Below are 16,082 nucleotides of genomic sequence, written 5' to 3'. Positions count from 1 at the left end.
GACATGTCCAATTTCATGATCAAGCTAAGACCGTAGTCCAACTGAGTCAGTCACCAAGTCCGACTCTTGTTCGACTCAGTTTTTACATTCAGGAGTAATCAGACTATGAATCGCAGTATTCAGGTATGTTAGTCCGACTAAGACTAGCTCAATCTTAGTCCGACTAATGTGCTTATGTAAGAAAACTAAAAATCGGACTTTTAACATGCATGTAAACGCACTGACTGACTGGTTGTAAAAACATACAGAATTACAAAAGACGTTATTAATAATGAATAATGCTCTTTTACAACCTCAGGGCTAAAACGTTATGTTGTTAAAGCTGTAGTGCACAACTTAATGTATATAAACAAACATCCTTTATAAAAATTAGTGCACACAATCAGCTCCACATGACTCTATATGTGTTTCTCAGTATATCTGTGATTAGATTCTATTCCCATGCTGCACACAGGAAGTGATTCATATATCAAGACACAGCATTGTGCTAGTAAAGTGAGAGGGCTGCAAAGGACTGTTTTAGAAAACTAGAAGACTTTCAGTGAAGCACAGTTAGTCTTACATTGTATCTCTTCATCAACAACAAAGGAGAGCCAGAATAATAATCTCAACAACAAAAATCACCAAAAGTTAGTTGCTTTCACAAGGTTTTTCTCTGATGGACCAGGATCAGGACTCTGGACTGAATTCAGGCTAGTCCTGCTCCTTCATTCTAAAGTTATCATCAGCCACCAAACCCCCGACCAATGTTATTATCATTATATCGTTACATTACTATGCAACAGACATTGTCACAATGACTTTTTCACACGTGAACCAGCAAAAGTTCAGTGTAACCATGTGAAAACCTCAATTTACTGCCACAGTGTACAGAATTTCTTTCTTCTGCTATTTTATCTCCTAACGTCTTTAGGAGTTGTTGTTGTTGTTGTGCTGCCTTGAAAAACACCAGCATTGTTCCAAAACGGCACGGATGTTTATCATGACGCAACACCGACCTTGGTGAGAAGGAGCTGCATCCTCATTCATGTCTTGGGTCATCTGCAGCATTGAAATAGCAAACAAACAATAAATCACCCGCAGCCACTACAGGGACACAACATGTGTCTGTTGCCTCTTAACAAAAAAATTGAAAAATCCAGTTTTGACTGGGTAATTTAGCTTTCCACACACAGACTAATAAAGGAATGGATGCCTATTATGTTGTTAACAGTGAAGCCTCTACAACAAACAAGATGGAATGCTCCTCTTTATGGGACCCTGTGCTGCCACTAGCATCAAAGCAGAATACCTCAAGAGGACAGAGGTTATAGCTTTAAAAAAATCTCCTTCATTTATTTAATCCTTCACTGACATGTCTCTGGGCACTGTTCAGGGGATGTGCCTGTCAAGATTTAATTACATGTAATAAACAACCACAAAATAAAATGGAGGAATGTGAAATGGAACGTCATAAAACATATGGAAGTAAATTTAAGTGTAATAGTGGGCTGTTCTCCACATTTAACATAGTTCCTGCACAGTTCCTAAATGACCAGACCTTCTGACACAGAGGGTTGGTTGAGAGCTGTCCTTTAAATGCACAGTATGTGATTTCTGCTGCAAGGGGGTATCTCAGTCAAAGCAGCGAAATAATGGGAATAATTGTGGTCTTTGTCATGTTGACTTGTTTAGTTCCCTTGTGTGTTTGCATTTTACTCGGAGGGCTTTGGCAGCAGAAGACGCAGCAAATGTTAATGAGCAGTCGTGAGCCATCAGTGACACAATACACACAATAAAAAAGGGGAAAAAAAGGACAACACACTGGCTAACTAGTAATACTGTATATTTATTGTCTTCCTCTGATTTTTTATGGAGTTTCGCCTCCATAAAACTTTTTATGGAGTTTTAAGCAGATAAAGAAAAGGACGTAACTGAAAAGTGACCAATTTGAAATGGTCTATTACAGGGGTGTCAAACATACGGCCCAGGGGCCAGAACCAGCCCGCCAGAGGGTCCAATCCGGCCCACAGGATGAATTTGTTAAAATTTCACACTAATCTAAACGTAATGTCAAATGCTCCAGATACCCGTGACTAAATGTTTGTGCCTTTATAGATCCAGTGTGCTGTGTAAATAGTAAATTTAGGCATGATATTGTTGAAATTGCACTTATTTTTCTCAAGAAATGTCATTAAATGTAAAACAAAGGAGAAAAAACAAAGGAGTTCTTGTTGTTCATAGGTTATTATTCTATTATTTTGCTATTTTTACTGGTCCGGCCCCCTTGAGATTAAATTGTGCTTTATGTGGCCCCTGAACAAAAATGAGTTTGACACCCCTGGTCTATTACACCGTAAATAAATACACATTTCTATGTATTGAAAACCCATGGAAACATTTTGGCTAACAAGTACACTACTCAACAAAATATGGAACATTAGTCCTGCCATTTTTAGATATAAGAAGTGTTACCTATTATAACTTAGTGGCCTCTGTTTCTGACAGATAATATCAGAAATCATGTTGGCCCTTTACTATCAATTCTATGTTTTAACAAACCGATAACTGTAATTCTGTTGAAAGCTGTCGGAGCCTCCTCCTGTTGTCCATTCAGGGAGTATTCAGTATATGTGTTAAGTATATGCTAGCAGCAGTACTGTTAATAAGGTAACAATGATTTCAATTGTCAATAATGCAATGGAAACAGTGACGTTTGTGGTATATTAGTGCAGCGGTGATGGCGTCGAGGAGGATAAGGGGGTTACATTTGAGTTGGTTGACAACCCTAGCAGAGGCTGAGAGAGGGACAGACAGAATGATGGAGGGTGGCAGGGGAAAGACGAGATGAGCTAGTGAAGGAAAAGGCTTGTAAGGATGTGCGAAGTGATGCGAAGAAAGTTTTTCACCAGCTGAGGAAAGTGGGAACTTCAGAAAAAGGGAGCTGGTGCATGGGAGGACAACTAAGGACACTCTGGAGACAGGACAAAGGAACAGAGACATCTTCAGAGACGCAGCACTTGGAATGACTTGTCAGGTTTTCTGCATCTGCACATTTGTGTGTGTGTGTGTGTGTGTGCTCACACCGGTCCAGATTGGAAATGTTGGAGTCCTGCTGTTTGCTCTGACAGCCACTGAGAACACCCTGGTGTGTGCTGGTTGCAGTGAAGGACGGCGGGCAACCTGCAAAAAAACACATTTAACAATGCACAAGGCACAATGTGTGTACTGTGTGCGAAAAATGAATGTCATCACTTGTCAGCGTTTGTGCCTGTTTTGCCATAATGCCAACAATGTAACACTTGTCAGTTTAAAAAACAACAACACGATAAATCACCCCGTTTGGTCCTGAAACGCACGGCAAAACAGAGCTGATGCAAAGCTGCACTGATAATGTCAGCAATAAAGTGTTTATGTGGAGCCGCTATTAATCTTCATTAGTTGGACTTGTTTTTGTTTCCATCTCGCAGGCAGCTCTCGTGTGTCCGATTCAGAGGCTAACCACCATGTAATTAGTGATGAGTTATAGATTATAGAGCTGTTCATCAATATTAATGGTGCGTAATCACTGTAAAGACTGTATATGGACTCGTATGCCAACGCAGTTCTTATTCTCACAATGCACATCTGCAGTCTGAAGAAAAAAAGAAAAAGCCTTTTGAAGAGTGAACCAGCCCATCTTCATAACTGTTACATGATTAAAGAATATGACTAATCTGCAATCTCTTTTTATTTGCGATGATGTTCTCAGTAAAACCCACATCATCTTCGAGCAGCGAGTGCTCTACTCTGAGACATAACTTTGTTTCTCTATTCTTTAAAACAAAGTATTGTTTTAAAACTGTATTACATTGACAGTTTAGTTGATAATGAGCTGTAGTTTTAAATACATCTTCCCACTGTGACCTTGGTGTTTTATGTCTGTGGTGTTTTCCTGTTTTATGTGTGTGTTTTAGCTTGTTATTTTTATCTGAACGTTTCTTTTATTGTCTTTTATGTGTAACTTATGTATTGTTAATCTTTTTTACTCCTCTTATTGTTGATTTGGTATATTGTGCACTGCACTTTGGTTCACCCTGTGGTGCTTTATAAATACAATTGGATTGGATTGGTGAGACCTGATAATAACTGCAGTAAAATACTATTTCTTATTTCTGAGATTGCTATGCATTTATCGAGTTAATTCTGTTCTGTTTTCACAGCTGAAAACCAGGTCCTAACCACTAATTGTTTCCTAAATCCTTTTCTCTGTGGTCTCTCTGTTGCCCAGCGGAGTTCCTGTTCCTGCTGTGGGGCGTGTACCTCTGCTACGCCGTCCGCACGGTGCCCTCGGCTTTCCACGAACCGCGGTACATGGCCGTGGCCATCTACAATGAGCTCCTCATATCGGCCATTTTCCACATCATCAGGCGAGTAATGAAATCTGACTTGATTAGGCATGAATGGACATGTAAATGAGACAAAACAAGTTGTCCTCTTGAATATGATCACTGAGAGAGAGAGACAGAGAAAGAAGATCCAGAGTGTGGGGGAAACAAAAGAATAATGAACCAGGTGAATATCTCTGTGACTGTACAGTGGAAGTGACGTGAACAATGGCCGGGGGGCGGTTCTATGATTTCACGTTTTCTCGCAGTTTAAACTGCAGTTTAATCACATTCCCATTTGCCTGCAAGATTTGATCCTGTCAGATGAAAGGCAGAGAGTTCATCCTCCCCCTGCATCAGGGAAATGAACTGTGTCAGCAGAGTGAACCAGTTGAAAGGAGGTGAATAAAACTGTCTTCTGAGAGACACGGCAAAGACCCACTGTGCCAGAGTCCAACTCTGCGCTGTGTAAAATGTCGGTCTCTGTCAGGGTCGGAAACCTCTGCTCCTATTTTTAAAGAAATATTAGAAAGTTCATTACTGTGATTCAGTGTCATGAAAATACTAGATAACAGGCTACAGAGAACCCACAGGCAAAATATGAGTTCACTTAGTGCTTGATTCTAGTGCCACACTAATCCATATTTTATATTTTATATCACTGAATATCACCTCTGTCTGCAGCCAGGCAGCCGTTCAAGACAAATAAACTGTAATAAACCTGCTGTAACAGGATATTTCCAGGTGCAAATGGTAGCCTGGAGAATTGAGTGTCTATCTGGTGGACACGGTGCTGAAGATTGGAAAGCAGCTGACATTTTGGACATTTGGTGCAATAATGTGCCAAATATCTACACATCTTCTTGTGTTGTTATTTTGTCTTAGCATGTCTGCTATTTTAATGTGACTTTGAGTAAAATTTTTTAAAGCTATATGTGAATAAAATGTATTATTACTACCGGTTTTATATATCATTTTAGCTGTAGATTAAAGAAAAACAATTTGCTAAGCAGCAAAACATTTGTTACACTCCAATGCATGTTTAATGTTTAATGTTTGCTATTTTTTGTTGTTTTATTGCCCGATCGTTCTTTAATGCAGGCAGATTCTAGTTCCTGTTTGTGTTTGTGTCACATGAAACACATATATCTTACAGTAGCATTGGAAACATTGTTATTAAGAAGAACTATTCTTCATGTATACATATATTCCAGTTTGTCCCTTAAGTAAATGATATTGTAAATGATTACATCTGAATGTTCTCCTTGATATAAGAATTGGGTTTAATTGCCTGATTGTATATGTAGGTTTTGCAGGACTCACTGAATACTTGGTCAGTCTTTTACTTTGGGAACCAAAATGGCTTTGTGATTATTGAGCAGCTGCAGGAGCTTCAGGCAAAGAAATTCCATTTGTCACACATCCTCTGATAAAAATGATTCCTCACTGAATGGAACGAGAGCATCAGATCACATTACTGTAATCTGTTAAGAAACAGAAGTCCGTCGGGAAATATTAATGTTGACATGCTTATTAGGACCTGTGAGTCACCTTGATTGATGTCTGATGAAAGACGGGAAACAGCTCTCTCTCTCAGCTTGGACTGATTCATCTGACTTAAATTGGCTCTTAAATGTTGGTGCCAAAACACTATTTGTTTGTGCCAGTTTAAGTTTTATGGTTATTTGTGTAAATATTCCACCAATAATTGGAGTGATTGGTGGCTTTGGTGCTTATGAAGACTAAAGGGTTGTAGTTCACACATCTGTGGCAAGTGAGATGTACTCTGAGTAATTTCAGCAGCAGAATTTTATACTTTGGCTCCAGTGTGTTTACTCCACTTCTGAATCCTTCATTGTCCACTACAGAACAAGGCCATAGGTCCATATTCACTGATAAATCTTGTGATCTTTTGAGACCTGATGCTGTTATTGGAATCCGGAGCTATAAACACTTCCTTTAGAGTCTTTTGGCTTGGCTGGATTTTCTTTTCAAATCTCCTCAGGGTGATGCCTTGTTAAGTGGTTTCTTATATCACTCGTACTCCCTGACACGAGGCTCACAGAGTCTAGATTTTTTGTATGGCACCTTTTCTCCTTTTTTGACAAGGGGAAACTGAAATACTTCCACCTACAGTAAGACCATCTTTAGACTCACCAGTAAGAAGTTTATTGAATTGCCACCTGGGGGCTTTACAGTTGGTTGCAAAAATAATTATGCTTGAATGGCGGTAAAGTAAAATAAAGTGCACCTAATTCTAGCTTGATTTATAACGGCAGTAAACATTTTCCTAAAGAGTCAATGTTTCAGGTCGTCGAACAATCTGAAAGGCAGAGTACACCCTGCACAGGTGTGTAGTCCATCGCAGAGACAACACACAGAGACATTCACACATACGGTCAGTTAAGAGTGTCCATCCATCCATCATCTACGGCTGGACAGGTCGTCAGTCCATCACATGGCCTTCCACTCTCAATCTCACACCTATGGTCAATTTAGAGTGTCCAATTTGCCTAATCTCCAAATCTGCATGTTTTTGGACTGTGGGAGGAAACCAGAGAACCCAGAGAAAAGCCACATAAGCCCAGGGAGAACATGCAAACTCCATGCAGAAAGGCCCTTATTCTGACCAAGTCGTGAACGCGGGTCCTCTTTTCTGCGAAGGAAGAGTATTTAGAGTGTCAAATTCACCTTTATTTCTTTGGACTGTGAGGAAACCGGAGACACCCCGTGCACAAAGAGCTATGATCTACGACAGCTATGAAAACAGTAGTGATTAAAAAAAGGAAACCACAAGCAACTCAAAATGCAACCCTGTTCCGAGCTGTGACACGGATTCTGCACTGTCTGAGCTGAGAGCGCTGGTGGTGACAGAAATGGGTCACGAATCCTTTGTGTAACATTGACTTGAGTGTTTGTTTTAACGGGGAACAAAAACAGCAACCCGTTCCTGTTCTGCAATCTTTTCATTATGAGGATCACATAGGGAGGTATATGATACTCTCTGACGATCAATTTACTAAAATCATATCATCCTTGTATTATCAGCGCCCGCCTAAACAGAGGCAAAAGGTTTGTACTTCGTTTTTGAATTGTCCATCTGTCCCTCTTTTGGGATATTTTAAAAACATCTTGAATTAATTTCTTATAATTAGATTTTGGTGGTCGACGGTCAAAGGTCAAAAATTATCAATGCACCATCTCAGGAACACCACAAGGCAACATCTGCAGATTTGGTACAAATTTTTACTTGGACTTCAAGATAATCTTTTCAACTACGTCACAAATGTTCACACAGACTCACTTGTTGGATGTTTTTTGAATATCAAAATTCAATCACATCTTATTTGAAAAGGTAAAAAAAAAAGGGTCCTTGCATTAAAAAAAGTCAAGGCACTCACAGATAGTTTTAAACTTAACTTTAGGCCTTTTAACTTTAAAATCATGTGAGAGTGCCTTGAATAGTCTTTTTAATGCAAGAACCTTTTTTGACATAAAGCATCGGCATAAATTGGATAAGGTGTAAGCTAAAGCTCATCTGTCAAGGTGAACACGCATTTTTCGTAACCTTTTATAATTTTTTTGCTTTTATGCTTGTTTTCTGTTAAGTTATTACTGCAGGGTTCGCAGATTCTGTCAAGGCTGCTATTGTGTCTCTGTGTGAACGTGTGTGTGTGCGCGTGTGCAGCATATTTCAGTCAAGTCAAGTGCTTTAGTTGAAATGGGCTTTCAAATTTGAGCCTGTGAATGAAGGGAATGTCTCCTGTTGATGTTTTTTTGTTTGTTGTTGTTTTCCTGCAGGTTCTCTCTGGTGCCCGGTTTACACCCTGACTGGATGCTCATGTTGTTCTTTGCTCACACTCATCTGACTGTGACTGTGACTCTGGGCCTGCTGCTTGTTCCAAAGGTAACACTTTACCTGGAGCTCACATACCGTGTCCGTGATCACTTCACATGCAACAGACACACATTTATAATTCTCTCCCAGCCAAAATCCACACTAAAAACAATAAATAAACTAAATTCAGTGTAAGTGGACACGAGTTCACACAGTATAGCAGTGTTCAGATCTTCCCGCACCGCACAATGAAAGTGATTTGTTTTAAACCAAGACTGAAGTGAGATTTAAAAAAAAAAAGATCATGTGAAAAGTTTCGGAAGTGATTTCTGCTGCTAAAAAAGCGATTTAAGGCGAGTTATATACTTCTTGCACTCATCCACCGCTACTGCTGTATACATGCAGATGCTCCCTTTCAGATGAAGGACACCGTGTACAAACAATCTTACACCATTTCTGTTTGAGGAGACCAATCATGGCAGAATAACATCAGCAGTAACATTAAAAAGAAAAAGTAAAATTAATATTTCCATGTGGAGCAATTGTTACCACACAGAGAGTTTTAATGCCAGAAAACAGCTCTGTATTTTTGCATTTATGGCTTTATCCATACAGCTGCAGTGGCTCATCATTATTAGTAGGTTGTTATTATGCATGGTATTCATTTATTCAATTTCACTCAAATCACTTACCCTGCTTTCGGGTATGTAACTGGGAAACTATATTGCATAGTTCAGCAAAGATGAGATCAATGTAGATGTCTTACTTATTTACTCAGAAAAGTATTTATCAGACAATAATGCAGTTGTAATGGAAGTCATATTCAGCACAGCGAGATTTCAATTACGGCCACTCCTGTGCTTGTTTATACACACCAGTGCATTAATCATCTTAATTTCATTTGATATTAGTGACGTGGAACAGCCACAGACCTGCAGCCACGTTTGCCACCATTAGTTTAAACCCATTCAAACTGTGTTAGTGGTTATTCTAATTTAGCGAAGCACTCTCACGGGTGTCTTTATGTTCACACTCTAAGTCTGATGGAAAACACTGAAGTCTCCTGCTGTGAGAGAAATGCAATACACCCTCAGTGTTCTCTGTTCTTTCATCCTCTCTCAATTAGGCACCTTAGAAGTGCAAGTCAGTCGAGTGCACTTGGATAATTAGGCCTAATAGGAGAATGCAAAACTCACACAGGGGCTGTTCCCGAGTCTGAGCTAAATATGTTGACTCTCTTTGTTCCCGCATTTGTTCAGGCAAAGGTAAATAAATAAATACGCTGGCGCTGGAAATCAAAACTAAAGCTGCTCTTTAAGAATCATTCATTCCTTTCAATCCAGTGTGTTACTATAATGAATTCATTTCACTGTAGAAATCCAAGTGATGATAATCTAAATGTATTACATAGTATACATAAAGATAATACATAGAGAGAGAATACTTAAAACTATATAAGTTATATTCAAATTCTTAATTTTAGAGGAATTAAAATGGTTATTGGATTTATTATGATTATCAGAATTGAGAAACGTCTCCTTTAGTTGCAGACTGTTATTATTGTGTTTATTAATTAAGCTGCTGTCATTTTTGGATAAATCCTCTATTATTGTATTGAATGTAACATCAAAAACGTGATATTATTATAATTTATTATGAATTATGTCGTATAAATCTTCTAGTTACATTCTCTTTTTCTAGAGTTAGTAGAAAAAAGCCATTTTTTTTATGTTGACCAAAGTCAACTGCAGACAGGAAACGTCATATTACCTTTAAGGTCCACTGTATAACATTTGAGTGTACTGGTTGGAAGTGCATGTAATGTAAGGCTCTTACTTTCCGTGTTTGTGTGTCTGCAAAGGTCTGTTAAGGTGATGAAGGTTTACATTTAACAGCACAAAAGATTTGAATAAGACTATAATAGACACTTGTGTTTATGGCAACCTCCTGATGAGAAATCACCAAGACTGGAATGGAATATGAGATCAAGTGGACATGCATGGAACACTAGACTAATGTGGATCGTCGTTTAGTATCACTTAAAAAGTAATCAGTAGTTTGACTTTTAGGAGTAGTACGTCTTACTATGCAAACAAAGAAGAACAGCATCATTTGTGAAGACCGTCATAGTTCCCTGATGGACGTGTGAAAGGGGGGAGGTGAGCTTATGAGTCCTCAAAGGCATCCAATGTTCTCAGCCTCCCTGCAGCGTGAGTGGTGTCATTGTTTAACATTGCACACCATCTGTCTTAGTTTCTTTCTAAAGGGACTCAGGCCAGGGATGACATCGCCACTGAGGCCTACGAGGAGGAGTTGGACATGGGAAGATCTGGTTCTTACCTCAACAACAGCATCACTTCAGCCTGGAGTGAGCACAGCTTGGACCCTGAGGACATACGGGTGAAGTAGCTTTTACACAATGGTCCATACTTACTTTTATTATTTTGTTTTCTTATTTCATACCCAACACTTGTACCATCCCAGTTTGAAATCAAACGGTTTCACTGTAACAACCGAGTCATTATTCAAATGCCACCCAGTGTTTACAGTCCTTTCTTTTTCAGGAAGAGCTGAAGAAGCTGTATGCTCAGCTGGAAGTCTACAAACGCAAAAAGATGCTCGCAAATAACCCCCACCTCCAAAAGAAACGCAGCTCCAAGAAAGGCCTGGGCCGCACCCTGATGAAACGTATAACAGAGATCCCAGAGACCATGCACATGCACCGCCAGTGCAGTCGTGAGGACGGCAGCGAGCACGGCAGCAACCGCAGCACCTTGAAGAGAAACCCCATTGAACCAAGTCATCACGGTAACACTACGTCTGCAGTGCATAATGTAGGGCTTTTAAAGATATATTATAGAACATTAATATATGTATATATACATATATATATACACATATGTATATATATATATATATATATATATATGTATATATATATATATATATATATATATATATATATATATATATATATATATATATATATATATATATATATATATATGTATGTACTGAAACCAGCTGTGAAAATATGTCTCACTCCTGGTCCTGCATGGATTGTTTCCCTGCTCCAACACACCCGCTTCAAATGATCAGCTCATCAGCATTTGGGAGTGTACTGGTAGAAACTGCATGCACTATAAGGCCCATACTTTCCATGTTTGTGTGTCTGCAAAGGTCAAAGGTTAAGGTGATGAAAGTTTACAGTTAATGGCACGGTCTCGTTTTGGTCATAAGCTAGGAATAAAACGATAACCATAGACCGGTGTTTATGGCAACTTCCTGATGAGAAATCGCAACCATCATCATTTAGTAAAACTTTGAAAGTAACAAATAGTTTGGCTTTTGTTTTTGTTTTAGGAGTAGTAAGCCTGTTAGTAAATCTCACTTCATGGCAGTCTGCTGACTATTCTTTCCTCAGGAAAACCTCTGGATGACTCCATGAAGAACAAAGTCATGGGCTTGACAAAGTCACTCAGCTATGATCACGTGTGTGACCAGGATGAGGAAATGGGAAGCCAAAGTGGCTCGACAGCAGGAGACAATCTGGCTTCTGTTGGTGGCGGCGGAGGAGAGGGATCTCTTCTGGGTTCCCTCATCGGCAGGAGACACGCCAAGAAGCAGCAAGAGTCCGCCGCTCTGACCCCACCGAGACTGGAACCAGCCGAGTCCACAGAGTCAGTCCCGCTGTTCTGGAAATCGGCCAGCGTGCACAACCTAACACACGAGAAGAAACCCGTCCACCTCCGCACCTCCATTATGCAGAAATCTCTGAGTGTGATCGCCAGTGCTAAGGAGAAAATGCCTGGACTTTCCAACAAGACGCAGAGTGTGGAGGACGCCAGTAAGAAGGGTTTGAAGGGACAAGAGGGGAGAACGCTGTCTGATGTGGACGACAAGCCTGAGCATTACTCAAAAATGATCATCAGTCAATCAGTGGAGTACTCCAAGACGCCGATGAAGATGGGCATCATGAAACAACAGGTGAATGTTTTGTTGATTACTCAGTTTGTCCAACGACAAATCCATTCTCCAATAGAGACACGGAGTACAGTTACACTCATAGACAACAAGCACGTGATCATGATATTTAATGTGCCGGGAGTTTAACTCGTATTATCAATACTCTTTGGACTGTGGCCAAAGCAACTAGAGATTGTTATGCATAACAGTTGTTTTCTTCCTGCTTGATTGTCACAGGTGAGTGGCAGCCAGCCATCCATCTGCTCTGAGATTGGGAGGAACCTTTATGACGTGTCTGAGGTTTGTCCCTGGGAAATGGAAGAACCGGAGACACCCTCCGAGGCAAAAGCCCAGAAACATGTGTCCATCGCTCCTGGAGAGACCACCAGCAGCCGCAGAGGCAGCAGTAGCAGCTCTGGACTCACCAAAGGGAGTCGGTCCCAGCAGAGGCAGAAGACAGGGCATTCTCCCTCCAACAGGCGTCGCTCCAAAGATAAAGCGGGAGAGAAAGATGAGGGAAGGGAAATGCGGAGATCCCGGCCTCCTAGATCACCTCTGCCCCTTAAGCCGGATGTGTGCCCTTGGGAATTTGATGAGCAGCCCATACTGGGAAGAGATTCAGATTCCATCTCCCCTGACAGGATCAGACGAAAGAAAAGCGTCACCCCCACTGAGGGCAAAACCATGGGGCTGCGCTCAGACCACTCTAAGTCCACTGGGAGCCTTTTACAGCCTCCTACTCTGATGGTAGAAATCTGCCCATGGGATTATACCAGCCCACCATCACCGAAACAGGAGAAGACCTGCAACAGCCCCACCACGCACAAAAAGAAACGGAAAGGCTCATGCTCGTCCAACCACAAAGCAGAGAAGGAGAAGGGGAGGGAGAAAAGCCGAGAGAGGCGGAGCTCCTCCAGTAAGCCGCCGTCAGAGAGGCGAAGGGTCAGTCAGTCATCGGAGTGCAGTGGGCCGGTTTCTGACCGGCGGAGGAGCTCGACCAGAGACCCAGAGGCGATGGAGATTAGGAGGGCAGACGTTTTCTCCCAGGAGACCGAGCCCCGGCACACCAGCTTCTCCCACAAACCTAAATCCTCACCAGAGAGGAAGCGCTCTTTGAATAGTGGTTACAAACCTGCTGTCATCAGTGGCGCAAAAAAAGCCGACGTTTGCCCCTGGGACTTTGAAGACTCTGGTGAGCGAGCATGATTGAATGAGCAAAGATTGTATTTTTCTTTTTTTTTCTTTTGTATTCACAGACTGACAGCACACAAGACAAAGCAACTGAAATTAATGATAAGGATTTTACAGAGTATTTGACATGAAAGAGTTTCTCTGAGTCACTTCACTAGCGTACAGAGATGTCAGAAGGAAACACTGTCATCGGTGCACCACAAACATAACCTTTTGCCCTCTCAACTTGTTGTTGTTACGTTGCTGTGATTGCAACCTTGAAGTCACTTTAATGAGTATTAATCTGCACTTTTGCTTGCCCGTTTGTCAGTTACATGTTATATGTACGTTTTATCACACTGATTCCATCGAGGCGATGTGTAAATGAATCATATTTACCAGCAGATCTGACAATCATTGGTACACACACACAGTAAATGCTGCACCTGTGAGCGTAATGAATAGTAGGGGCATGTTTCCCTGTTATGCTGATGATAGTCTGCGTTTCACAATAAATCCTGCCCCACACTAGAAGGTTTTCAAATCTGACTTGATTTTAAAAACGTGGGAAACCACACACACAACCCACTTCGTAACCGAATGTTTTAATCCAGTCAAAAACGCAGGACCTCACACTTTTGGGATCTCACAGAAACTCGCATGATTTAACATGACGTCAGAATATAAACAGAAATGAAGGTGGACTGTCGGTGTATCTGTATGTGATGTTTTGTGCTGAGAAACACACAAAACTGTGGATGAAGTCATGGCTGAGAAGACAGAATCTATTTACCGTCAAAGTACCTTCTCGCGATCAGGGACTTTTGAGATTAGGAGAAACCAAGAGTACAAGTTTCGGGTTGTAAACAAAAGTACATCCGTCAACTCGCTCTCATTTGTTATTATGGGGTTCTGCTCACGGAATCACTGTTCAGTCATAAATATCAAAAACAGGTTTTAATACTTACGATTTGAAATCTGACTCTGATGCGTCCGATGACGTTAAAAATCGCGTCTCACACAACAGGATAATTTGGACAGATAATGTGTTTCAAATCCAAAGACACCCACGGTTGTCGGAAGGGTCAGATTAGGACCGAATTTTACTCTAATGTGGTGTGGGGCAGACATGAACCAGTGGAGACTTAATCCATCAGCTGCTGATGAGGGAAAAAGACCCCTTTGATTTATCCATGCGCTTTTATTTGTACAGTTGTCTTTGGACTTCTTGTTGTTTTTCCTTAACCCTGGGTATTTAGTTATTTGTGCCTGGGCTTCAGTTCCTAGTGTCCTCTTTGATTTTTCACTTCTTTCCTGTCCTGTTTTCCCATTTGATTGGTGGCCCCACCCTTGTGTGTTTCACTTGCAGTGTTTGATTATCCCTGCCTCTCTAGAGTATGTTCTTGTTGTTGGTTCATTTGTTTCACTTTAGTTTGTTGCTTTAGTATTTCCATGCATTTCCTGTTTTTTTCTCTTTATGGTTATGTCTTTGTTAGTTTCTCTCATTAAAGACCTGTTTTGTTCATTTTTGCAACATGTGTGCGGGTCCTAAATATCTTACAACCGAGCAGGATCCGTTTGACTGAGAAATGTGGATAAATGAAGAAACATGTAAAGATTCTCTGTATGAAGAGTGTCATTTTTTTTGCATGATGCAAACAAATATGTCAAGCATCCAGTAACATGACGTTTATTGGTTAACTTGTACTCGATATGACAGTGGAACTTTTGATGTTGTAGCCTTTGTCTCCTTATGATGATGCCTCTGAAATGATGTGCATTGCTGTCAATAATGTACATACATGTTGTTGCAGTACTGAAATATCCCTGAGGCTCTACCTTCCCTTCATTTTTTTTCATTTTTTTCATTTTCTTTATGTTTTTTATTTTATGTTTTTGACCTGAACGCCCCATCTTAAAAGGAAATAAAAAAAAGTAACTCTTGCATCATAGGCTGTATTATAAAAACAAAACAAAGTATTTCAAGGACCAAAAACCAAGCCTGACCAGGGCGGATGATGTGAATAATGCATTTTTCTGCCTCTTAGTTGCCAGTTTTGGATCAGCTTGAATGCACCCTCCTCCAAATCTATTCACATAACATTGTTTTTCTGTTTGTTGTTGGTTTTATTTGGGAAAATCACACCTGTGCATGACCAAATATTTTGATTTGTGCCACTGTAATCAGCCACACACTAAGAACACCTAATGCCATGCAGTAACTTTGTAGTCAATTCAGTGTCATTGTTGTTGTGTATGCATGACAGTGAAAATACATGAGGCCACGAGAAACTAGAATTCACCAGAATAGGTATAAAGAGGTATAAAAATAGGTGCACATGTGAAATACTTAGAAATAATTAAAAAAAAAGGATTAAGGAGCTCATGGGATCATTTTAAACACAGATGTGAGATGACACTGTGTAATCTATCTTTTGTTCAGGCGTTCAGGTACAGCATCCATAATGTGAAAATCTTGATAAAATAAACACGGCTCACCAGTCTAACTCTCACTTTCTATTCAATGTTTTTTTTTTACAGACGTTGCAACTTTCCCAGTACGTGTATTTTATGCTTGTTATTCTAAAGTGTTGCTCCAAAGAGTCATAAACTGTTGAAGCATCCACGTGGGAGTATTTATATTGGACATTCATATTGTGCTGCATGTACATACAGTAAATACCCTGTTCTCAACAACTCTGAATTAAATATTTCTATAAAATCCCATCACCGTGGATCTGTCTCTCAGTTTTACACCTTTA

The 16,082-nt window shown here is 40.3% G+C and overlaps 1 protein-coding gene across 1 annotated transcript in view; it reads left to right on the top strand.

The window, feature by feature from the left end:
• Positions 1 to 15,215, top strand: part of LOC122774611 (probable G-protein coupled receptor 158) — a 51,295-nt gene extending 36,080 nt beyond the window's left edge. Inside the window, exons 8-13 of the mRNA XM_044034051.1 lie at positions 4,250 to 4,388; positions 8,148 to 8,253; positions 10,438 to 10,584; positions 10,749 to 10,992; positions 11,609 to 12,171; positions 12,388 to 15,215. Of these exons, the coding sequence (XP_043889986.1) occupies positions 4,250 to 4,388; positions 8,148 to 8,253; positions 10,438 to 10,584; positions 10,749 to 10,992; positions 11,609 to 12,171; positions 12,388 to 13,356 (2,168 nt within the window). The 3' untranslated portion in view covers positions 13,357 to 15,215. The remainder of the gene's footprint in view (positions 1 to 4,249; positions 4,389 to 8,147; positions 8,254 to 10,437; positions 10,585 to 10,748; positions 10,993 to 11,608; positions 12,172 to 12,387) is intronic.
• Positions 15,216 to 16,082: the final 867 nt, after the last annotated feature.

This window comes from Solea senegalensis, linkage group LG1 (assembly GCF_019176455.1).
Source record: "Solea senegalensis isolate Sse05_10M linkage group LG1, IFAPA_SoseM_1, whole genome shotgun sequence".
Taxonomy (NCBI): Eukaryota; Metazoa; Chordata; class Actinopteri; order Pleuronectiformes; family Soleidae; genus Solea; species Solea senegalensis.
The sequence above is the reverse complement of the archived record's forward strand: the minus strand, read 5'-3'. Positions and strand labels throughout refer to the sequence as shown.